The 23,311-nt window shown below is 38.4% G+C and overlaps 1 protein-coding gene across 4 annotated transcripts in view; it reads right to left on the bottom strand.

Annotated features, from left to right (window-relative positions):
* ESRRG (estrogen related receptor gamma) overlaps positions 1-23,311 on the bottom strand; it is a gene marked incomplete at both ends in the record, with an annotated part of 481,788 nt that overhangs the window by 172,565 nt on the left and 285,912 nt on the right. For 3 of the 4 annotated variants that reach the window (XM_080698935.1, XM_080698936.1, XM_080698937.1), the window contains one exon: positions 13,724-14,139. In XM_080698935.1, coding sequence (XP_080555061.1) covers positions 13,724-14,139 — 416 coding nt within the window. Of the gene's footprint in view, positions 1-13,723; positions 14,140-23,311 lie in introns of those variants that run through there. The other variant, XM_080698938.1, reaches the window with a different exon arrangement.

Raw genomic sequence — 23,311 nt, 5'->3', positions numbered from 1 at the left:
GAGGAGAAAAAGAAGCAGTGGCAGCAGCTGTTCTTTACTATATAACACAGTAGAAAGTCTACAGCCAGTGAAACCATTGTAGAAGCAAGGCAGTACCTAGAGAACAGAGATGTGTCAGGGGCAGAAGAGTAAGGTAGGTTCACTCAAGGACAAAGTACTGGGATTGAGTCATTTCTTTGAAGATTCTTGTAATTACCTCTGATCTTCCTCAAATGGAAACTATGTAAACAGTGTACACAAAAAAAATGACTATCAGACTATAGATTTGGGATATGCTTTCAGATTCAAGGTAAAGGTGCGTTCAGAATTTAAGCTCTACATTCTAAATTAATCAAGAATTTCAAAATTTTCTTCCCTACCCCCACTGAGGATTGAACCTACAGGCAGTTACACAACCGGCCCTATTTTATTTTCATTTTGAAACAGTATCTCACTAGGCTGATGAAGTCTCATTGCTTGCTGAGGCTGTCCTCCAACCTGTGATCCTCCTGTCTCAGTCTCCCAAAAACTGAGATATTAGGATTACAGGCTTGCACCACCATATTTGGCTTAAGACTAAATTCTCTTATTCTGATTTTACTCAGAGATGCTCTTTAAAAAGTATATGAATATGTGGTTATTTCCTGTTTGCCAAGATAAAACCAGGTTTAAATCTAAAGATTTAACATGTTTCTCTTTAAAAATAAAAATGAAAAGTTGATTTTTCTCCTGACTCGTATTCATCATAGAAAATAAGACAGGAGTAAAAAAAAGAAATTAATTCTGAACTTTCTTCTGTTTTGATGGCCAAGTTTATGCAAATAACAAACATATTTACATTAAAAAGGCAGAGAAACATACCTTCCTCCTCATACATACCAAGAATCAAAGAGTGAGCCAGGTGTGGTGCCACATACCTATGACCCTAGTACTTGGGAGTGTGAGGCAAGAGAATCATGGGCTTAAGACCAATCTCAGCAACATGAGATCCTGTTTCAAATTAAAAAGTAATTTGGGATAGGTGTGTAGATGAGATTTTTTATTTTATTTTAATGACTTAATGAAAAATACTGTCCATGGAAAACAGTATGGCTGTTCTTAAAAAAGCACAAATATAATTACCATATAAATAACTTTTTCGTATATCCAAAATAATAAAAAATAGTATCTCCAACAGGTAACTGCACAACCACACACACTGCACCACTATTTATTTATTTATTTATTTATTTCTTTATTTATTTATTTGCTGTGCTGGGGATGGAACCCAGGGGCATTCTACCTTCGAGCTACACCCCAGCCCTATTTTTTATTCTTTATTTTGAAACAGGGTCTCACTGAGTTGCAAAGGGCCTCACTAAGTAGTAGATAAGGCTGTTCGTGAACTGCGATCTTCCTGTCTCAGACTCCTGAATGCTGGTATTACAAGTGTGCACCACCAGTCTCAGTTGCACCACTATTTATGATATAACCAAAAGATATAGGCAACCTATGTGTCTCCTGGCAGAAAAACGGATAAGGAAAATGTGGTATACAACTATGATAAATATTTAGTTTTTTAAGAACTAACTGTCCTAGAAAAAGACATGGGTGAACCTTGTAGATATTAGAAGCAGGCCAGCTACACAATAACATACTGTATGGTTAATTTTTATGGGGTACCTAGAGTAGTCAAACTCATGGATACAGAAAATAAAGTCATGATTGCCAGGGACTGAAGATTGGAAAAGATAAAGAGCGGTAGCTTAATAAACACGGAGTTTCACCTTAACAAAATGGAAAAGTTCTGGCCAGGCTTAGTGGCTTATGCCTGTAATCACAATACTTGGGAGGCTGAGACTGGAGGATCACAGATTTGAAGACAGCCTCAGCAATATAGTGAGACTCAGCAACCTGGTTAGACCCTGTTTCAAATCAAAAAAATAAAAAATAAAAAGGGTTGGGGGTTTAGCTTGGAGAGAGAATGCCCCTGGGTTCAATCCCCACTACCCCCCCCACACACAAAGATAGTTCTGGAAATCTAATAAACAACAATGTAGATTCATTTAGCTCTTCTGGAGATTTAAAAATTGTTAAGGTGGTAAGTTTTATGGTTATTTGTTTCTTACCACAGTAAAAAATAAAAACTTAAGTTCAGAAATCATTTTAAAGCTAGGTATTGGGCATGTAGCTCAGTGGTAGAGCACTTGCCTAGCATGCATGAGGCTCTGGGTTCAAGCCCCAGCAGAGAAAGAGAGAGAGCTCATTTGTATTAAATAGAAACTCAGCAGCTGGGGTTCAGTAATAGAGCACAAGCTTAGCATGGAAAGGGTCTTGGGTTCAACCACTAGCACCAATAAACAAACAAATAAACAAACATAGTTAATTTCAAATATATGCATAATAATACTTGACTATCCTTTACCTAATACTGCTTTTATGTGAAACTTAAAATTCCTTAAGTGTGTAATACTGAAGGCTTCCTATTGTTGAAATTCCATTATAAGAAACTTCAATCAAAAGTAAACTAATACAGTCTATAAATTTAAGTGAGTTAAGGTACTTTATAACTCCTAAGATTTCATCTAAGTTAATTAAACAACAAATGAGAAAAATAAATCATTGCCCTGGCTTTACCAAGTAAAGGAAAAAAACAAACAAACAGTAATCTGACGCAAACCACTGAACTCTACCTTCCCTTGTTCCCAAGCAGGCTAGGAATGGACTGTGCGACTGAGCCACACCCCAGCCTAGAGCCTGACTTTTTAAAAATTATTATTTTTTTTTTTTTGCAATATTGGGGATGGAACCCAGCGGCCTTGTACCTCCGAGGTACACCCCAAGCCCTGGTTTTTAATATTTTAATTTTTGAGACAGGGTCTCACTGAGTTGTGAAGGGCCTCCGGTAAGTAGCTGATGCTGTCCACGAACCATGATCCTCCAGTCTCCGCCTCCGGAATGCTGGGATTACAGCATGTGCCACCACACCTGACTATCATCATCATCATCATCATCATCATCATTATTATTATATTGTTGTATTGTTGTTGTTATTATTATTATATTGTTGTGTTGTTATTATTAATTATTATTATTATTAGTGCTAGGGATTGAACCTAGGGGCATTCCACTCCCCATCTACACCCCCCAACCTTTTTTTATTTTGAAATAAGATCTCGCTAACTTGCTGAGTTGTAAGTTGCTGAGGCTGGCCTGGAACCTGCAATCCTTTAGTCTTCCTCTCCAGAGTACTGAGGTTACAGGAGTGTACCACCATGCCAGTTGCTTCCTGATATTTTCCATTTTCTATACCATAGGTCATATCATACTAGATATATGCTAGAATTTCATTTAGTATATGAAGATTGAACTAAGTTTTAGAAAATGACTAAAGAGTTCATCCTTTTATTAACTATAATTATTGTGAATTAGGGATATGCTAAACAGTGCCGGAGATCATGTCCCAGGCCTGTACATGTGGACCATGTGCTCTATCGCAGTATTATATCCCAGTCCCAAGATGGCTTTTAAAAAATAAATAAAAATCAATGCAACATTACCAGAAGAATAGAAAACATAAACTATGACCTCTTCCCTACCACTGTAAAGTAACAGGAGAGTCATCCATTTTGCAAATATATTGCTATAAAAGATGACTGTGTTTGCCTAATTTTGCAGCAAACTACAGCTGGGTGTCTTAAAAATGGTATTAAAATTTTACTGCAAATTTATCTCCTCCCTGACATATCCTCTTTACCTGGAATACGTACTTACCCAGTAGCACCCAACTGAAAATATACCCTATTAGTAAAAAGTTAAAATGATGGGGTGATTTTAAGTGACCTTCAAAAGACGGCAACAGACTAAAAATATTGTTTTCATAGACATGTAAATGACACCAGGGATTTGGTGTCTGCAAATTTGAGCTTCTAACATCTGAAGGGCAAAATATCATGAGGATCAGTAAATTTTCTTCTATTTTCCATTCCTAGATCACAGAACTACCATGCAATTTAATCTCTAAAAATAATCATTTTTGTTTTATGCAATCAAAAAGTTCAATTTTTTAAAAATCAGCTACTAGTTAATTTATATTAATTAACATTGATTACATTTTGCACTTAGCTAGCCAATACACATATATGTATTTATATGTATTTCTTATACACATACATACATACATATATGTATATTCACATATACAAAAAAACCTATATATGTTACAGTGATTATAGACATATAGTTCAAATAAATTTAAAGTATGTAAATATTTAAGAGGCTAGAAATTTCTGATCCCTGAAAAACTTTGAAAACAGTTTGAAACAGTTTGAAAAAAAATAATTGTAATGAACTTTGTTTTAGTTTAAATAAATGATACTTTAGTGAAGTTGTCTAGGAAATTATCTGGAAAAAAAATCTGGTTAATCAATGTTGCCTACACAGAAGACAAAGAGAAGGTGTTTTGGAGCCTGGTGAGGTGGCCCATACCTATAATCCTAGTACTTGGGAGGCCCAGACAGGAGGATCACAGGTTTGAGACTAGTGTGTGGCAATTTAGTGAGCACTTGTTTCAAAATAAAAATAGAGTTGAGAGTGAATGTCAGAGGCAGAAGTCTGCAGGGTTCAGTCCCCAGTAACACACACACACACACACACACACACACACACACACACACACACACAGTGTTTGGTCTAGAAGTTATTCAGACCAGCAGATCATATCCAGCATTGGGCTTGTTTTTCTAAGGCCCCAAGCTCAGAGTGGGTTTGTATTTTTAAACATTAAAAAAAAACCATAAAATAATAAGCAAAAAAGGCATGTGAACCACAGATCCTAAAGTATTTTATATTCTAATATATTTAAGGGCCTTGATTTACAATCTGGCTCTTTACTAGAAAAAGTCAGCTGGCCGGTAGCTCTTCAATTACCTAACAAGTATGGTAATTTAGGTCATTCCTAACAGTCAGAACAAACCACAGAAAAGAAATCACTAACTCATCTGCCCCAAGAAATGGTTCCACTAAGCCAAAACCGAGAGAAATGAAATTGTAAATTATGCTGTTTTAGGACATGCATTCACTTAATATATCTTCTATACCAATAAAGTCTGAAATACTAAATTTTACTATGAGAATAAATACTGAACCTAAACAATAAAATAACAAAAGTAGAATATTTGTCATTTATATTTGACAGCATTGATGCAATACAAAAAAATCAGACAAAATTGGCATCACATGCACAATAATGTGGAAAAGTCAAACTTAAAACAAAAGCAAGTTCTGCTGGGCATCACTGGCGCATATTTGTAACCCCAGCATTTGAGAGGCTGAGACAGGAGGATCATGGTTCGAGGACAGCCTCAGCTACTCAGTACCATTAAAAAAAAAGCAAGTTCTGAGCAAATGAATTACAGACAACATTTCTTTAGAAAAAATTATCTCTATGTTTGATTTAATAACTGTATTCAAACTGATAATCATTAAGATTCATTAAGTAATTTTAGACATTTCCATCTTATTTTAGATTTTAATTGAGATCATATTAGAGTTTTAAAACTGCCATTTATTATAAACTGGGATAATTGTTTTCTTTAAATACTATTTAAGCAGAAAATATTTTATTATGATTTTTATTTTTGTGTGGACTGGGGATGGAACCCAGGGGCATCTACCTCTGAGCAACACCCCCAGCCCTATTTTTTTATTGTTTATTTTGAAAAAGGGTTTCACTGAGTTGCAAAGGGCCTCACTGAATAGCTGAGGCTATCTGTGGGGCCACAATCCTCCTGTCTCAGCCTTCTGAATGCTGGGATTACAAGCATGTAACACCATGCCCAGATTTATTTATTTATTTATTTTAGAAAAGTCCATATGTTCTACAGACATTCAATTTGCAAGTTATATTCTTCACTGGTGTAAATATTCTATCCTGAGACTGAAATTGTAGGTAAGGAAGAAGAAAATGCTACAACCAGGAAAGATCCTCTAGGACTGTTCTGCCTACTTCAGAAAAGAGTCAGATGCACGATGAAGAAAAGGGCTACGAGCACGCACGTTTATAGTGTAGGATACTGGGCTAATGCCTAATCTCGAGTGCCACAAGTTTAATATGAGATTATATATCTGTCAATGCCATATTTAACCCAGACAAACGAATCCCTTGCTTGATGGCCCTGGGCATAAGAAGACATCTGAGGCACAAGAACTCCATTTAAAGTGTTAAAGAGACAAGCTGGAGCCATTTTCTGTGTACCCCAGGATCTTGAGGACCCGTGACCCTCAAATTCCCTGGCTAAGCCCAGCATGGTGGCGCATGCTTGTAATTTCAGTACTTGGGAGGCTGACACAGGAGGATCACACGTTTAAGGATAAGTAGTGACCCTGTTTCAAAATAAAAATAAAATAGGGTTGGGGGTGTAGTTCAGAGGTAGAATGCCTCTGGGTTCAATCACCAGTACTACACACACACACACACACACACACACACACACACACACACACCTGGCCAGGTTCCCATAAGCCCATTCCAGAGCCCGAAGGGAACTGTCTCCTGGGTGCATCCCCTGGAAGCAGCAATGTAAAAAACCACACTGCTGGGTGCATTTCAATACAGACTTGTGCGTGATCAGGGGCAGCTGTTAGGAAAGGGTGGTTGGGTCTTGGCTATGATGGAAGCATTTCCACTTATGGACAAAAGAAGATGGGTCAAGACAGAGACAGGAGAAGGAGTGGCCCCTAGACTCAAGACTATGTCTTTGTACTGTTTCCTCTTCGTATAAAATTCCTATGGGGGCTAGGACTGAAAATACAAAGCAGACCTGCCAGGCCATGGAAGGGTCAAATAGGAGAAATTAACATATTTTACTTAGCAGTTCATCTTAATATATAACTTTATCATAGTTGTATATATATGGTATGGGGGTGTCCACCGTACTCCTATCCCAGGTCCTTCAGTGTTGAGAGTGGACTCATTCCCATAATCTTCACTCTTATAGCTACTAAGTCCCAAATAAAAAAGCTTAACTGCCAATTTGATGCGTTATCCAAGGTCCAAGATTCAGGCTCCTTGTTTGACTTACCCAGTTGTACATTCTTCGGGAAGGGGAGGGGCGTTAGTAAAAAGGTAACCTATCATCATGGAGCTAAATAAAATGAAAAGTTCCTGGCAGTTCACCTAAATCCTTCATCTAAAAGGGCAACTAAGAGAAATGACAATGTGGAGAAAGGACTTATTATCATGGCTTACCAGTAGATGTTGGAGCTTAGAAAGGTTGCATATATGTCCTAGTGTAGCACCATGGACAGATAACTCTTGTGCTAGAGTATTTAAACTATCCAGAGCATAAAAACTGCAGTTATATTTCCAATATCTGCTAAAGTTAATAATTTACTGAACACTTACTATGGACCAGGCACTTGGACACACATGCTCTCATTTAACCCTCATCACCTGGACAATATAGATACACACACAGCGAGGTCAAATTCCCACAGCTGGCGAGGGGCCAAGACTTGGGCCTGATTTTACATGAATCCAAAATCCATGTTGTAAAATCTTTTAAAAATTATATTTTTGGGGGAGAGAGGAGCTACTAGGGTTCAAATCCAGGGGATAGTTTACCTCCAAGCTAAACTCCAAGCCCATTTTTTTTTTTTTTTTTTTGAAACAGGGTCTTGCTAAGTCACTGAGAGTCTTGGTTGAGTTGCTGAGGCTGTCCTCAAACCTGTGATCTCTTTCCTGTCTCAGCCTCCCAAGTACTAGGATCATGGGTATGCAAAATCACAACTGAAAAAAAAACTTACATTTTAAAATTTGCAATTTCCTTTTTTTAAATGTGGGGTAAAAAAGAATGCTTTATCTCTAGCACCAGAATGAACAATTTAAATGCCTATATTACCTACACAGTGAACAACTATAAAAATATTTTTCTTGTTTTTATATAGAAATAAAAACTTCAGAAGACTAATATTTCATGTATTAAATAATGAAATATATATTATGTACTGACATATTTGGGGTAAAAAATATTTTTTCTTTTCCTGCTTTCATAACAAAAGTTCAGGGAAAGCTCTTATGGAATTGGTATAAATAAACAAATAAATAAAATCCCACTTATTAATAGATTAAAGTCAAAACTGGAATTGGAAAAAATCAGAAGAAGAATATCACATCCTCCACAATTAATAGGCCTATAAATTGACAATAAAATTATTACTTCCATTGCAACTGTATCAACTGATAGGTAAACCTGTCAACATCCTCTAAAGAGTAACATAAAAGTTTGTGGGGGCTAGGAATGTAGTAGTAGAACATGTGCTTAGCATATACAAAACCCTGTGTTCAATTCTTTGCACATCCCTTATTCCCAAATAGTATTTTCTTCAGAAAAATAAATTTCACAAAACAAAAACATAATCCTAATTTTTACCTAAATTCTAGGCTTATTCAGTAGTTTCTCTGTGGTAACTTAGAAATAGTCAGGCTGGGTATGGTAGTGCATGCTTGTAATCCTAGCATTTGGGAGGCTGAGACAGGAGGACTGAGGTTAGAGGACAGCTCAGCTACTTAGTGAGGCCCTTTGCAACTTAATGAGACCCTATTTCAAAATAAAGAATAAAAATTAGGTCTGGGGGTATAGCTCGGAGGTAGAATGTCCCTGGGTCCCATCCTCAGTACCAAAAAACAAAAAACAAAAAAAAAAAAAAAAAAGAAAAAAGAAAGAAACAGTCAACCCTAGTCAAATAAATATGTCTTTCTGGTTGACTTTATTGAAATCCATGATTATCTCCCACAAGTGAAATTCCACATTCAGCTTTGAAAAGAACAATTCTCAATACTTTTCTCAACATATATTCTGGATATACGGTCCTTTAGTTCAAGTTTATGAAGTAGTTTGCTCAAGTTTTAAAAATCACACACACACACACACACACACACATACACATATATTGGAGTCATACATGACTATAATCCCAGTACTTGGAATTCTGAGACTGGAGAATCATAGGCTTATGACCAGCCTCAGCAACTTAATAAGACTTTCAACAATCTAGCAAGATCCTGTTTCAAAATAAAAAAATAAAAAGGGCTGGGGATAGAATAGCCCTGGGTTCAAGCCTCAGTAACACACACACACGTGTGGTTAGGATTAGGGTTATCTATCTATCTATCTATCTATCTATCTATCTATGTTATAGATATATGTGTTATACATATACATAATAGGTATATTTTATACACACACATACATATAAAACATATATACACACACAACTTTTATACCATAAAATAAGTATTCCTTGGCCCAACTTTTTACACTTCTACGTATTACAAGTTCAAAAACCATTTCAAAAATAAATTATTATAGGAAGATATATTCTCAAAAGATGCTATTGTTCACAAATATGTCTTTGTACACACATATCCCTCAGGCACATTCAGAAAAAGCAGAGCCAGGTCCTTGCAAGGCAGAAGTCACACTTATATAACGTCCTGGCCATCAGGGTTGCTAGACAGCTTCTACTTCCAAGTCAGACTCGAGAAGGACTTGTTCTCAAGGGGACTTATGTAATCTCTTCTCATTCCCTGGAGAGTTTAAGGGAGGGGAGGAAGAGACTACTATCTGTCAGGAATAATTTGGCTGCAACACTGCCTGGAGGCATGGGAACTGACCCTAGCCCCTTTCAATGTAGGAATACAACTCTGTGATGGCACAGTATGTTCAGGCTACTTTCAACATCTTTGGAGTTCATTTGCTATCACTGTTTGGCCACAAAAAGGAGGGGCCGATCCAATCCTCCTTACAATTACCATCCTAATTATTACATTATACTTTCCCAATTTAATCCGGTTACTTGCCTCACTGCCTTTTTGGGGCTCAGTAAGCACCACAGTGTGATGCCTGATGATGTAGCTCGCAGGGTAGCCTTGCTGAGTACTGCCCAGCTGCCAACTCCAAGGACAGCCAGGTGGGCAAGTCCAGAGTGCTAATCCGGACAGTGACATCTCTGTCACTTGCTCAAAATCCTTGTAACTTGCTCTCTCCAGTAGGAAGAAAACTGAGTATACCAATGCCAAGAACCACCCTGTGCCTGATTCTGCGAAGCTTCTGGTAGCATCTCAGCACCCTAAAGAATAATTGTGCGCAGAACTGCGATCTATCTGGTCCAATTATTCCTCAGTAAGTAACTACCGCATAGCTGTTACTATCTAGGTAATATACAAACAACCGCCGGAATTTTTTTTTCAGGCAGTTGTATAAATAAAACATACCTAAGATGAAAGAGTTTAATCTCTCTCCCTTAAAACTTTGGTATTCCCTCAAGGCAAGTGACATTTTGGGGAATAATTCTCTTCAACCCACAACCTCTGGGAGCAAAGCTTTAATAAAATGTGGATAAAATAAAATTTCAGCTAGCATGCTGCTTGGCTCATAACGGGTTCTCAGCCATTGTTTTTTAAGTAAATGGGATGGCTTTCATGTTAATTAAAACCTCTTACTTATATGGCATGCCCTGAACCTACTAATTTATCTGAAAATATTTGCTTATCTTGGTGTAGACAAACCTACAGCTGTACAATCTGGGTCCACAAAGTCAAATTACTAACAGTTTAAATTTTAGATGCTCTTTCACTCTAAAGATTCTAATACCAATGAAAAATGACTGGCAAGACACCAAAGACTTGGGGTGTGCTTTTGTCAACTTTCTCCATGTTAGTAAGTAGGTTGAAGGATTTTTTTTTCAAAATCCTGAAAGAGATGCAATAGTGATTGTTGTTTTCAGTTTACTTTCTTTATATGTGGCATGTGAGTGTGTGTGAGTGTGTGTGTGTGTGTGTGCATGCGAGTGCGTGAGCACGCACCCATGAGGCACTGACCCTCGGGCATACTAAGCACATGTTACACCCTCAGCCATTATATAATTTTACATTTCAATTTATCCTTAACCAGTGCAAGAGGTAGAAATTAATGCCTGTACTTATATAGAAAAGAGAATAAAGATTCAATGGATGAAGATTTTTGTGTGTGTGCGTGTATGGTACTGGGGATTGAACCCAGGGGCATTTTACTTCAGGGCTATGCCTCCAGCCCTATTTTATTTTGATATAGGATCTCGCTAAATTACTGTACTGATGGCCTCAAATCTGTATTGATATTACAGGCACACACCACTGCGCCCAGATAGTGGGTAAAAGAGTTTTGTAAGAAAATATTAGTGAGATATGGTAATGATGTGCCAGAAAAATGTAAAGATAGACATATTAAAATATTTAGAAAATTCAGTGGGTGTGGTGGAGCATTCTCATAATTCAAGCTACTTGGGGTAAGAACCTATCTCAACATAAAAAATCAAAACAGGTTGGAGACATAGGTCAGGGGTAGAGCATCCATGAGTTCTATCTTCAGTACTACAAAAATTAAAAATAATTTTAAAATAGGGAATTCATACATAGTCCCTACTAACTTCGTGTTGTTCAATTACAACTATAAAAGACTAGGAAGATTAGGCACAAATAAGCATTTTATTATATATAAGACTTATGATGTCTTGGAAAACTATGCACTTTAGGTAAACTACCTGTGTTCTTCTCAGCCACAGATCAAGGAAGCTTTGTAATAAACAACACAAAAGCAAGGGAGAGGCTGAGGGTGCAGCTCAGTGCCAGAGTCCTGGCTTAGCATGTACATGCCCTGGGGTTCTACCCTGAGCACTCAAAACAAAACAAAAAGCAAAGAGGAACTGGTACAATGTAGTCACCACAGCTAGTCACTAAAATTTTCAATAGAACTAGTTGAAATGAGTTGAACTGCTAGACACTCAGAAGAGTGAGGATTCACTCTATGTGCACATACAAGGTTCCAGAATCATCTTTTGTTATTTTTTTTTTCTGGTACTGGGGACTGAACCCAGGGGCAGTCTACCTCTGAGCTACACCCCAGCACTTTCTTTTTTATTTTGAAGCAGGGTCTCCCTGAGTAGCTGAGATGCAGAGGCTGGCCTGGAATCCCTAATCCTCCTGTCTTAGTCTCCTATGTACTGGGATTACAAGTGTGTGACACTATAGCTAGCTTCTTGTTAAACTATTTAAAAGCATTATAGCCTAACAAACAGTACCTCTCCTGCAACCTAAAAACAAGGACATTGCATAGTCATTCAGGATCCAAATAGACTAGTTTTAATTATGTCTAGCAAAGAACCACTAGATGACAGGGCTGGATGACAGTGGGAAATAAGCGGCAAAGTAGCACACAGCATCAGGGCCTCCTGGCAGGCTACAGATTGCCAGAGATTCTGGTTGAGTTAACTGGGGATGAAGCCTGGGAATTTGTATTTCCAACAAAATGTAAACTGATATTGTAGGTCCAGCCACCATACTTGGAAGACCAATGGCATGAATATAACACAGTCTAGTGCAGTGGTTCTGGTTCTTCTCCTTTTGGAGGTGGAGGTGGGGCAAGTACAGAGGTTTGAACCCTGAGCCTCACACATGCTAGGCAAGTATACTATCACTGAGCTACAATTTTTAATTTTTATTTTGAGAAAGAGTTTAGCCAAGATGCCTAGGCAGGTTTCAAACTTGGGATCCCCCTGTCTCAGCCTCCCAAGTACTAAGATTATAGACATGTGCTGCCAGGACTAGATTATCTCTAGTTTTTAAAATGAACTTTGTGTTTGTGGATTCATCATTTAAATGGATCACATACAAGCTGTCATATTTTTCTACAGTTTATGTGAGAAATAACAGTGCTATTTATAAATCTGGAGATTTATGAAGGTTTGTGTATATATCACTTGTATGTGTTGGAAGTAAATATCATAATTAAATGAAATTTCATTGTATAGTTTAGAAGTATTTTTATGAAATTTATTTTTAAAGGTGAGAAAGTATATCCAATAACAGGGCAAGAAAAAATATGAGTAGGGAATTAAATTTGTCTAAAACAATTGTTCTTAAAGTGTGGTCTATGGACCACCAGGAGCAGCATCACCTAGGAATTTGTTAAAAAATATAAATTCTCAGACAAGCATGGTGATGCATGCAAATAATCCCAGTACTTGGGAAGCTGAGACAGGAGAATTGCAGGTTCAAGGCCAGCTGCAACTTAGGAACCTAGCAATTTAGTGAGACTCTATTTCAAAATAAAAATAAAATAGGTCCAGGGGTGTAGCTCAGAGGTAAAATGCTCCCAGGTTCAGTTCCTAGTAACACATACACACACACACACACACACACACACACCACATGCAGAAGAAATATAAATTTTCAGGTCCCTATCCCAGATGTACTGAATCAGAAAGTCTGAGGCTAGGACCCAGTAATCTACATTTTAAGCAGATTGCCAGGTGGTTTTAATGTATGAACAAGTTTGAGAAGCACTAATCTAAAGTATTCATTACATCTGTACACCTATAAGGACTAAAATGATTAAAAAGCATTATTAATCTAATGGGCATTTTCTCTGTTGTTACACAGACCTACATTGCTCTAATAATGCCTATGCTGTTTTGAACTCTACCAAATACTTATTATCACTGCATCATGTGAGCTTAGCAGTGAAAACAGACTAAATAGATAGGTACTACATCTGGGGAAAGTTTATTCTATCATTCCTCCACTGTCAATTTTTACCTATTTCTATTTTCCACTCAAGATAGAATGCTGTGAAACTTCACATACAAGAATAAAAACTAGGGAAGAAAAGCAAACACATCACATGAAGCTGGAAGAGGGTAGGGTAGTCCCAGGTCCAACACTAACCTTGAATTGTCCTCTTGAAGAATGCCTTGCAGGCTTCACATGATGCTACGCCATAGTGGTACCCAGAAGCAATATCGCCACACACTAAACACAGTCTCTTGGGCATCGAGTTGAGCATGTATTCACACTTGGTCTGGGGGTCTTCGACGATGGTGCTGGAGCAGTCGTCATAGAGTTTCCTGACGGGCCCACTCCCTCCCAGGATAGGAGCAGAAGGGTAGAGAGGTGGTGAGTCAAGTCCGTTCTGATGGCCATTCATGGTTGAACTGTAGCTCCCACTGGCGTCTGAAGAGCCACCAGGACTGTGGTGGTTGACGCTGTCCGTCAGGGACGCTGGGCTGGAGGGTTCCGTCTTGATGAAGGACGAACAGCTGGAATCAATGTGTCGATCTTTGTTTGACATTCTGCAGAGAAGCCTGAGATGGAGAAAGACACAAACAGAGAAGGGGAGAAAAAAGGAGAGAGTGTCAAATATAAAGGCCAACAGAGGTAGAAACAAAGACAAGGTGAGAAAGTAAAAACAGGGAATGAGAAAGATAAAAAAAAAGACAAAAAAAAAATCCCAGAAGAATTTGTATGTCAAAGACATTGCTCTTCCAGAGTGGGCCAGGGGCTGCCCATCCTTCATCCTCTAGTCAATATCTCTTGTTCTACAAGAAGGTAATCAGCATAAGGCCATGGCAAGGTTACATCAAAGCACCCAGACAGACCATAAACAAGAGCTCTAAAGGGTCCAATTGCTTTTATTTTACCTTTCTCTTGGAAAAGCACTGTCAATATCTAAAACAACTCTCTAGATTCTGAATTTATCAATAGAAGAGGTAGCAATTTGCAAAGTCCCTATCTTTTCTAAAATTGTATTTATCTTCACCCCATCTTTCCTTCTACAATCAGATGCATTCTTCACCCATTTTATTACAAGCAGTATCAAACTTTTATTTCTCAAGACTGAACAGATGATCCTCAGCTCTGTAATTACTGTTTGTCAGCATGCTTCCATAAGCATAACTGTGTCTTTTATTGATCTGACTAAAACACGTAGGGAATATATCCTCAATCACTTTGCGCCTTTACACAGATTGCTCTATCTTATAGCCATTTTCACAATATAGATAGAAACTTCAAGTATAAAATTTTCCCCAATATTATTTCCCAGAGCCTTCAAAACTTGGTGAAAGATAAACAGCTCTGATCAGCAAATAAGTGCATGTGTCTCCATGTGTCTTTTTGCATTCAGTTTGCCATTATCCTATTAGATGTATTAGAAAAAGCCATTTATACCTTCAGTATACCTGTGAGTCCATAAATCTGAGACTCCATATTCAGTAGTGTAGAAATGTATTAAATTTTGTACTGAAAGAAATGAGATTTGCAGTAGTCTTTTCTCTCCTCCATTTTTTTTTTTTTTTTTTTGCTTATTGACATCATATCTCAAGAAGATGCTAGTCTAACACACTATTTGTTATCTAGAAGAAAAATATTTTCCCTTTTGTTGGATCCCTAAGTGACCGGACTTCTGAAAAGGTAATTAGATGCAAGGATATAATTGGTCCTATTGTCTTTTCTAGTAACCGGAGTGTAAAACCCCTTTTAGTGGGGTCTCTGAGAACCTTCTGAAAGACCCCTATAAGAAAGAAGAGGTGACAGTTGAGAAAGAGACCTAGATAATTGCTTCCCGGTGGAAAGTTGATTTATGGGAATCCCACTGTGTAATGGTCATTTGCTAGAATTTGGGGGAGTAGTCACAGTATAACCAAAGGATGCAATTATCTCTTTCACTATAAATCTAATGATATTTTATCACTGTACAAATTGCATGCTTTCCTGCAGAGCTCCCTCCCCCCACTGTTCTATTCCTTTAAAATGGAGGACAATATGGACTTCTCCATTAGGAAGGTTCATCTGAGTGATCTAAGTGGGCATTCTCAAAAGCAAAATATTTTGACAAGACAAGGATTTCCCTCTTCCACATTATGTTTCACTTTGGAAACTGTGCTTCGCTTCCCACAGCCCAGAGGCACCACAGAAAGCAAAGAGGAAGGAGAAAGCCATCCAAATATCTCCTTGCATTCACCCACCCAACCAGGTTGTCCTTTCCTCAAGAGCCAGTGAAAGAAAAGATATTCCCATCCCCAGCCCGAACTTCGGTGTCTCCTCTTCCTTCTGCATCTGCTGCCTTATCCCCGTCACCATTAATGAGTGTTGTAATTAATAGATCGTTCTCCCTGTCTCCCTGCTTGCACTCTGGGCTGAGCACTTTCCTCGAGTCAACGTTTGAAAGAAAGCGGTCGGTGATGACTTACAGCAGCCCTGTGAATTCCTTTTAATTTAGAGCTCTTATGCCACCACTTCACTTATTACGTTATAATTACCGGACTGCTCGCACATACATTATGATCTTAGACTACAGTTAGAAGTTATTAGGCTACTAAACCATGGTTGCTCCCCTTTCCTCTCCCTGGCACTGAATTTCTCACAGCTATGACAATTAACTCTTTCGCCATCTGCCTACAAGACACCACTTTTCATTTTTTTCCAAAGAGGAACTGTTCTGAGCTGCTTAATCATAAAATGTACCCTATTTTCTCCAGGCTCAGGCTCCAGCCCTTCACCCTCTTTCTCTTTTCCTGCATCCTCTATAGACACTTTCATCCTAATTTTCTCCTGCTCAGGCTTTTTTTCTCACAGATTTTAAAAATTTTCAGCACTCTTGGTTTAAAGAACAGGATCAGAAATCACCTTCCCATCTGTGAAACAGTGATTTGCTAAGTCACTAATTGTGTTTGTGTCAAATGTGTATTGTTCGAGTTTCCGAAAAGAGGGATGTGGGCAATGGCTCCCTCATGTAAAATCTCAGTCCATACTTTTATAATGACCTGGATATGAGCGAGGGAAAGAGAGCTCTCTGGGACATCCTGGGCATTTGGTGATGTCTTCTACACAAGGCCTGTCCACTTTAGGCATAAACGAAAGTGAATAGCCTAGACTTGTGTTGAGGGTCGCTCACGAGCCCCCATGAACTGCTTCCTTAATACCTTCTGCCCAGTGGAAATACTAATCAGGTTGCTATTCATCAAGTGCTGAGCATGTGCCAGGCATTCAGCTGAGTGTTTTGCAACTTGAAATCCAAAGCCTCCCTGTGAGGAAATTGTTACTCTTTGGGAAATTAAGCCTCAGATGTTCTGAAAATTCCTAGAGGTCAACTAAGCCAGAAAAGTGGTAGAAGCAGGATTTGAACACACGTCTGACTCCAAAGTCTAGTGTCCAAATGTCCTGTAGCCACTGGAGTCTTTAATGGCATTTGCTTATTTTTTTCCCACAAATGCCTGAGCATGCACACAGTGTAGAGTAGTACACGGGAGAGCTATTGCTTTATTTCCTAGAATTCCATCTATGGCTCACCCAGAAGTGGACCGAAACTGACAAGACCACCAAGCTGGCCGGCTGGTCTGACTGTTGAATCACCCTCCCCAGAGCTGGAGTGACGCCTAAACAGAATCCCTAAAAGAACACACTTGTCTCCTAATTACTACTTAGCCTATTATGCTGAACACTTCCTAGACACCATCACATTATAACCTAAAACTACAGCGAGTCTTAATTCTCTCGTTCTCTGTCTCTGAAATTCTACAGCTCTATTATTCAAGCCTGAAATATTCACAACTATCTATAAATTCAATTGTCAGCTGGTGGGTTTTATTCTAGACTTAACTTCAATCTAAAATTAGAGGCACTAAAATTCACATTAACTCTAAGAGGAACGCAGTGAATAAGACTTTATTTCAAAAGAACACCTTTTTGTCAGAAAGAGCCATTTTCAAGATGATGGCTTTATCTGTAGCCAAAGAGAATAAGCCCGATTCCACATTGTGCTGTTAATGCAGAAATTTTAGGTCACATTGGATTAATAAAAATCTACATTTAGTAAAGAATTATGAATAGAAATAACATATTTCGAGATATGTGGGGAATGTTTATTTTAAAGCCTCAGTACAGGTTACTTGTATTTTATTATTTTAAAAGAAATATTGAGGACAAGCGAGCCAGACAAGCTGCTTTCTCAAAACCTGTGAGTGAACAGCCTGAGAATAAACTGGAGGGAGAAAATTCACTCCCCTTTACAGAGCAGTTATTTGCTAAATGCTGTTAGAAACAGAATTGAGGGGTTTGAGATTAGAGCGCTTGCCTTACATGCACGAGCCCTGGGTTTGATTCCAAGCACTGCAAAAAAAAAAAAAAAAAAAACAAACATAAAAGAAAAAGAGTAACATTTAACTTCTCTGTAAGAAACTATATTTGAGAAATGTAATGGTCTTCCTGAAATTTCAGTACTTAAAATGCACTGTCAATAAAATTTAAGACACAGTCTCAAACAATTCTAATCATCTTAATTTCAACATAAGAACCTGTTTCCTGGCCTTGATTAAGGGTCACAAGGTAGGGGGGATTCATCTTTGGAGTTAGATACTAATGGTTGGGCAAATCAAAATTAGTGGCTGAACTTGGTAAAAATGTAATTATTAAAAATTAACTGAGTCTATATGTGTGCACAGAGAAAAAGTGAGAAAAAGACTAAGGATTCAAGTTGCTGTTCTGGAGGGAAACAATAAAATAAACTGTAGGTTAATATGCAATTTATATTATAATTATCAGGTTAATTGTTTTCAGTGATTCACCCTAGATCCAGATGAATGTATGAGTTAGAATGAATTGCCATGAGTTTGAATTTCCATATACATATGTAGATAGATATCCAGGCTAGTCTACATTTTGAAGAAAGGACTTAAGCTTTTGCAATACTTTTATTTGTTAAACACTTTTATAGCAATTGTACTCCATAGGGGGAAGAATTTTTAACCCTTCCTACAAAAATATAAGTTCTTAAACAGCTGTATTTCATCAAGAGAATTTTACACAAAACTTGACTTTATTACTTTATTTTCCCACTAATGGCATATAAAATTCTCATAAGACACATGTGGATAGGTCATTTTGACCCTCCTGATTGTTATATGAAAGGTAAGATCTTCTGAAACTTTTTTTTTTTTTGAGGGTTTGGGGATGAAACCCAGGGGCATTTGACCTTCGAGCTACACCACCTGCCCTATTTTTTATTCTTTATTTTTGAAACAGAGTCTCACTAAGTTGCAAAGGGCCTCACTAAGTAGCTGAGGCTGTCCGTGAATCACGATCCTCCGGTCTCAGCCTCCTGAATGCTGGGGTTACAGGCGTGCGCCACCACGCCTGGCTGAAACTTTTATTAGACATATACCAGTGGTAAATGTTAGCTACAAGTCATCAAAGTGTTTCCTTCTTTGTCATCCTGAAGGTCTTGAGATGCACGGTGCCCATCATCATAAATTTCAAACGATTTAAAAATGTATTTCTAATATGTTTAAGAGCACTGAGTCCAGAACATTTATAAATACAGCTCTGACTGATAGAATTTTAGGGTTGGAAAGGAAGACTATTAAATCCATTGCCTGATCACTACCTATTCCAAATGGGAAATGAATTTATGAGAATTGGTTAGTTTTCCAACTTCTGAAGTCATTGGATAGAATATTTAAGTAGTTTTTGTTTAAAAAAAAAACAGTATCCCAGAGATTATTTTTTTAATGGTTGTAGAAGAAAATGCCCAGCCTAATGCTGAGGGTCCCCAATGTACAGACTTCTGAGTCTTTGACCCTGACAGCTTCCAGGGCAGCCTGAGTTACAACTTTAAGCACTACTTCACAATGAGCCCCCCTCCCCTTCAACTAATTGCACTCTGGTAAAGTGGCAAAATGTGAATCACTTAGTAACAAAATGGGCACCAGCTGCTATTGTCAGAGGACGGTGATGCCAAAGAAAGAGAAGGCAACTGAATGAAGTGTCATGTCAGAAATCAACGGTGCAGCGTGTGATTTGAGAAAACATGACTACTTTACAGAGACAGGGTGTCATTATGGCATCACAGTAATACGATGCTTTGACAACTGCTGGTCTAACATATCATCATTGCATTAAGGTACACTGGCTTAGTTGGGGAAGGAAGAGAAAGGAGTTTTTTTTTTTTAATAAGAAATATCTTAACGTCTGCCTGGTTAACCTAATAGAAGAAAATCATTCATTGTAAAAGAAGAATTATGAATTCTAACCCATGTACTCACAAATATAAAAACACATGATCACGCATATGCACGTGTGTGCGTGCACACACATTATAATTTTTTTGTGGGGTACTGGGTTTCCTGGAAGCCCTTCTACCTCTGGGCTACACTCCCAGACCTATTTTTACATTTTTATTTGGAAACAGGGTCTCCTAAGCCAGCGCGCGGCTGGCTTCGAACCTGCGCGATCCTCCTGTCTCTGCCTCCCAAGAGCGGGGATTACAAGCTTGCGCCATGACGCCCGGCCACACATTATAATTTTGAAGCTTTTTTTCCCCATTACTTGGGATTGAACCCAATGACATTCTTCTACCTTTGAGTTATAACCCTAGCTCCATTTTATTTTTATTTTGAAACAGGGCCTTGCTAAGTTGCTGAGTCTGGCTTCAAACCTGGGATCCACCTGTCTCAGCCTTCCAGGTATGGAGGTTAAAGGTATACACCTCCATGCAAGGCTAAGTGCTTCTTTAAGAAACACTGAATCTCAACTAACAGAACAAGTTCCTATATAACAAGATCAGTCTTTAGTAATGCTGCCTTTTGATTCTGTGAACAAATAACTTGTGCCTTTAGTCCAACAGACTTTTTCCAACTTACTCCATCAAAGAGAGAAAAAAGCAAAGAGCTGCTCCCAACGCTGGGGACCTTAGTTTCCTACAAGAGATATGGCTAGTGGTATGGAGACAAGGAATCAGCTCCCTAAAAAAATGAATTGGATCTGAAACCTCTCTCGACTGTGTAAAGGCCTGTCTACTATACCAAAAATAGAAAGTAGGAATAAAAAAAAGGACATTAAACTCATGTCTGGACAGTCATTGATAGGAAAGTACTCTATGAATTATAACTTTATACCTGATAGATCTATAGAAAACTTATCTGCTTTTAGGGTCCTAGAATTTAGTGGTCCTTTTTTTTTTCTGACAGTTATCAACTATCCTGGTTTAAGCACTGAAATCCCGTGTCCTAGGTACCTTCTGAGTCCCAGGATATCCAGGATGGCTTGTCTCCCAATCAGATATATAGAAATACCTAAAGAATCCTATAGAGATGTCAGGAGAAATGTAGTAATGAGCGTATCCAGCCTAACAAGGCCAGGGGTTTTATAAGTAGGCACGTGCTAGACAGTGCCAGTAGAAACCCTGATGTCCATTTTTTCTAGGCCTTAGAAGTAAGAAGCCACTGCTGATCACCTTGTTAAGTAGCCCAGAACTATTTTAGATGTAGAAAACTGCAGTTGCTTCAGTTTGGTTTGCCAGGTGGTTTCTTATGGCTGATAAACTTTATTAATAGGAAAAGAAATAGTCCTGTGATATCACAATGTGTTGCATATTATGATTGCTGACAGTTTCTGTATTTAAGAACTTGATCTGATGTAAAGGTGCCGGTTTCCTTGGACCTATTTCTAGGGGTAAGCATCTCTTGTTTATAGCACAAAATACAGTAAGTGAGCTACTGACAAATCAATAACACTGTTAAATGCATAATAATGCTAAGTAATTGCATACATGATGTTTTGCATAATTAACTGTCTGAGCTTTCCTTTCATCTAATGGGCACTCATGTAGTACAGAGTAGCTATAAGTCTATAAAATACACACAGTTTCTATGAACAATGATTCTGTTTAAAACTCTGGCTAACCATGTAGTTCGGCTTTGAAGGAAGCGCTCTCCTCCACTGCCAAGTGCAAATCAATTCTTATGACATTACTTTATAACTAACATGTTATTTAACTGACGATGGCCATTAGCTATTATACAGATTGTGTTCAAGCACTGTAACGATAGGGGGAAATACTACTTTGTTTAAACAAACTTCTGCCATGTAATCAATACTACAGAGGCAAATCAAGTGTTTAACAAGTGTGTCTATTTGCCCTAAATGTAACTTAATTAACTATGTCCTCACAACTACGGGACTCCATGACACCTACGGATCTCTAAAGAGATTCTTAAGAAATGTTGAGTCAGAAATTCAGATGCACGACAGATGGAAAACAAGCATTTCATCTCTGGTCCTAAAGGTATTTCTTGCTTTATCTGTGTTTCTCTCCTGGGAACCCAAAGCCTAAGGAGCCAGAAGGCTTTGGAATAGACTATCCTGAGGTCAGCCCACTTGGTTAGTAAGTGTCCCAGTGTTGACTGGGTCACCATCCCCAGGGTGCAGAGAAGTAGGCCTGGACAGCGGGTGGGAAACACCACTAAAAGGAAAGGGTCTTGGAGGGTAAAAACCTACACAGGATAAATCACCCAAATGAAGCTCACAATCCATGCTGAACGTAACATTTATCCGGTCTTAGAGATTTACTATGCCACGAGCAGACCTTCTCTGCAGTAAGCTTTCCAGAGGACAGAAATAGTCCCCCTCCTTCTACAAATCCCTCATCTTTCAAACAGAAATATGGATCAATAAAGTTAGCTTGTGTTCAGACAATTCCGGCTTCAAGCAGTCAAGGAGTCCACTGAAGGGAAGTCGACACAACAGGGGACTGACAGCTAAATGAAGACCTTCTCACGGCATCTCGCCAGAGAAGTAAACAGGCATTCGACTCATAGAAAGTCTATGCACTGATCTCTACAAATCACGATCGAATATAGATGCTTTACACACATACTCCCGTGACGGAGTTCACAAATCAAATCCAGGTCAATGAAAGCCCAGGCTGACTGAATTCCCCCTTTTCTACTGTTTGCTACAGTGAAAGCGGAACTAAGAATACCATCAGGAGTTGATGTAAGGATACTGAGATCATGGTATTGATGTCACCCTTTACCAATTAAGAAAATGTTTTGCGAAAGCAATTACAATTACCCATAAACCAGCTGCTGCCCCTGAAAAAGGGCAGTTCACTGGAAGTGGAACTCCAGAACCTTCTCCAAAACTCAGTGAATTACAATGGTGAGGAAAAAAAAAAATCTAAATGCTGAGAAGGGATTGTTTTTGAAAAAAGGTTGCTTCAAGCACATATGAAAATTTGTATATTAGAGGGAGATTTGCAGTACAACTGGAGATAACAAGACACAGCTGTCGGGCAGCAGTTAAACTATATTTATATTTTTAACTTAACAGCTTAGTCTGCAAAGGTTAACATCTGGATGCAAATGCAGCTGGTCTTGGGTGATCTATGATGGCAGAGTTTACCACTGCATTCTGTGGGTATCAAGTGCTGACCAGCTGAAGTAGGAGAGTGGAGGGAGGAGGTGGGGAGTCAGCTATATATTAATTCTAACAATTTTTTTTCCCGACCTCTCTCTTTAATCGTTTCAGCAAGCTAGCTGCTCAGAGAGAAGGTGAAGCTAAAACACAGGCGGCTCTATTTGCAAGCCAGGAAAAGTAACATATATCCACACATACATTTAATCCAAGCCATGGAAATGACTAAGGATCTGTTCTGCGCTAAGACGGGTTTTGTGAAAAGGGATTATGGGGCAGTGAGAG

The sequence above is a fragment of the Muscardinus avellanarius genome, assembly GCF_963383645.1.
Source record: "Muscardinus avellanarius genome assembly, chromosome: 7".
Taxonomy (NCBI): Eukaryota; Metazoa; Chordata; class Mammalia; order Rodentia; family Gliridae; genus Muscardinus; species Muscardinus avellanarius.
Note: the sequence above shows the minus strand (reverse complement) of the source record. Positions and strands in the feature narration are given on the sequence as shown.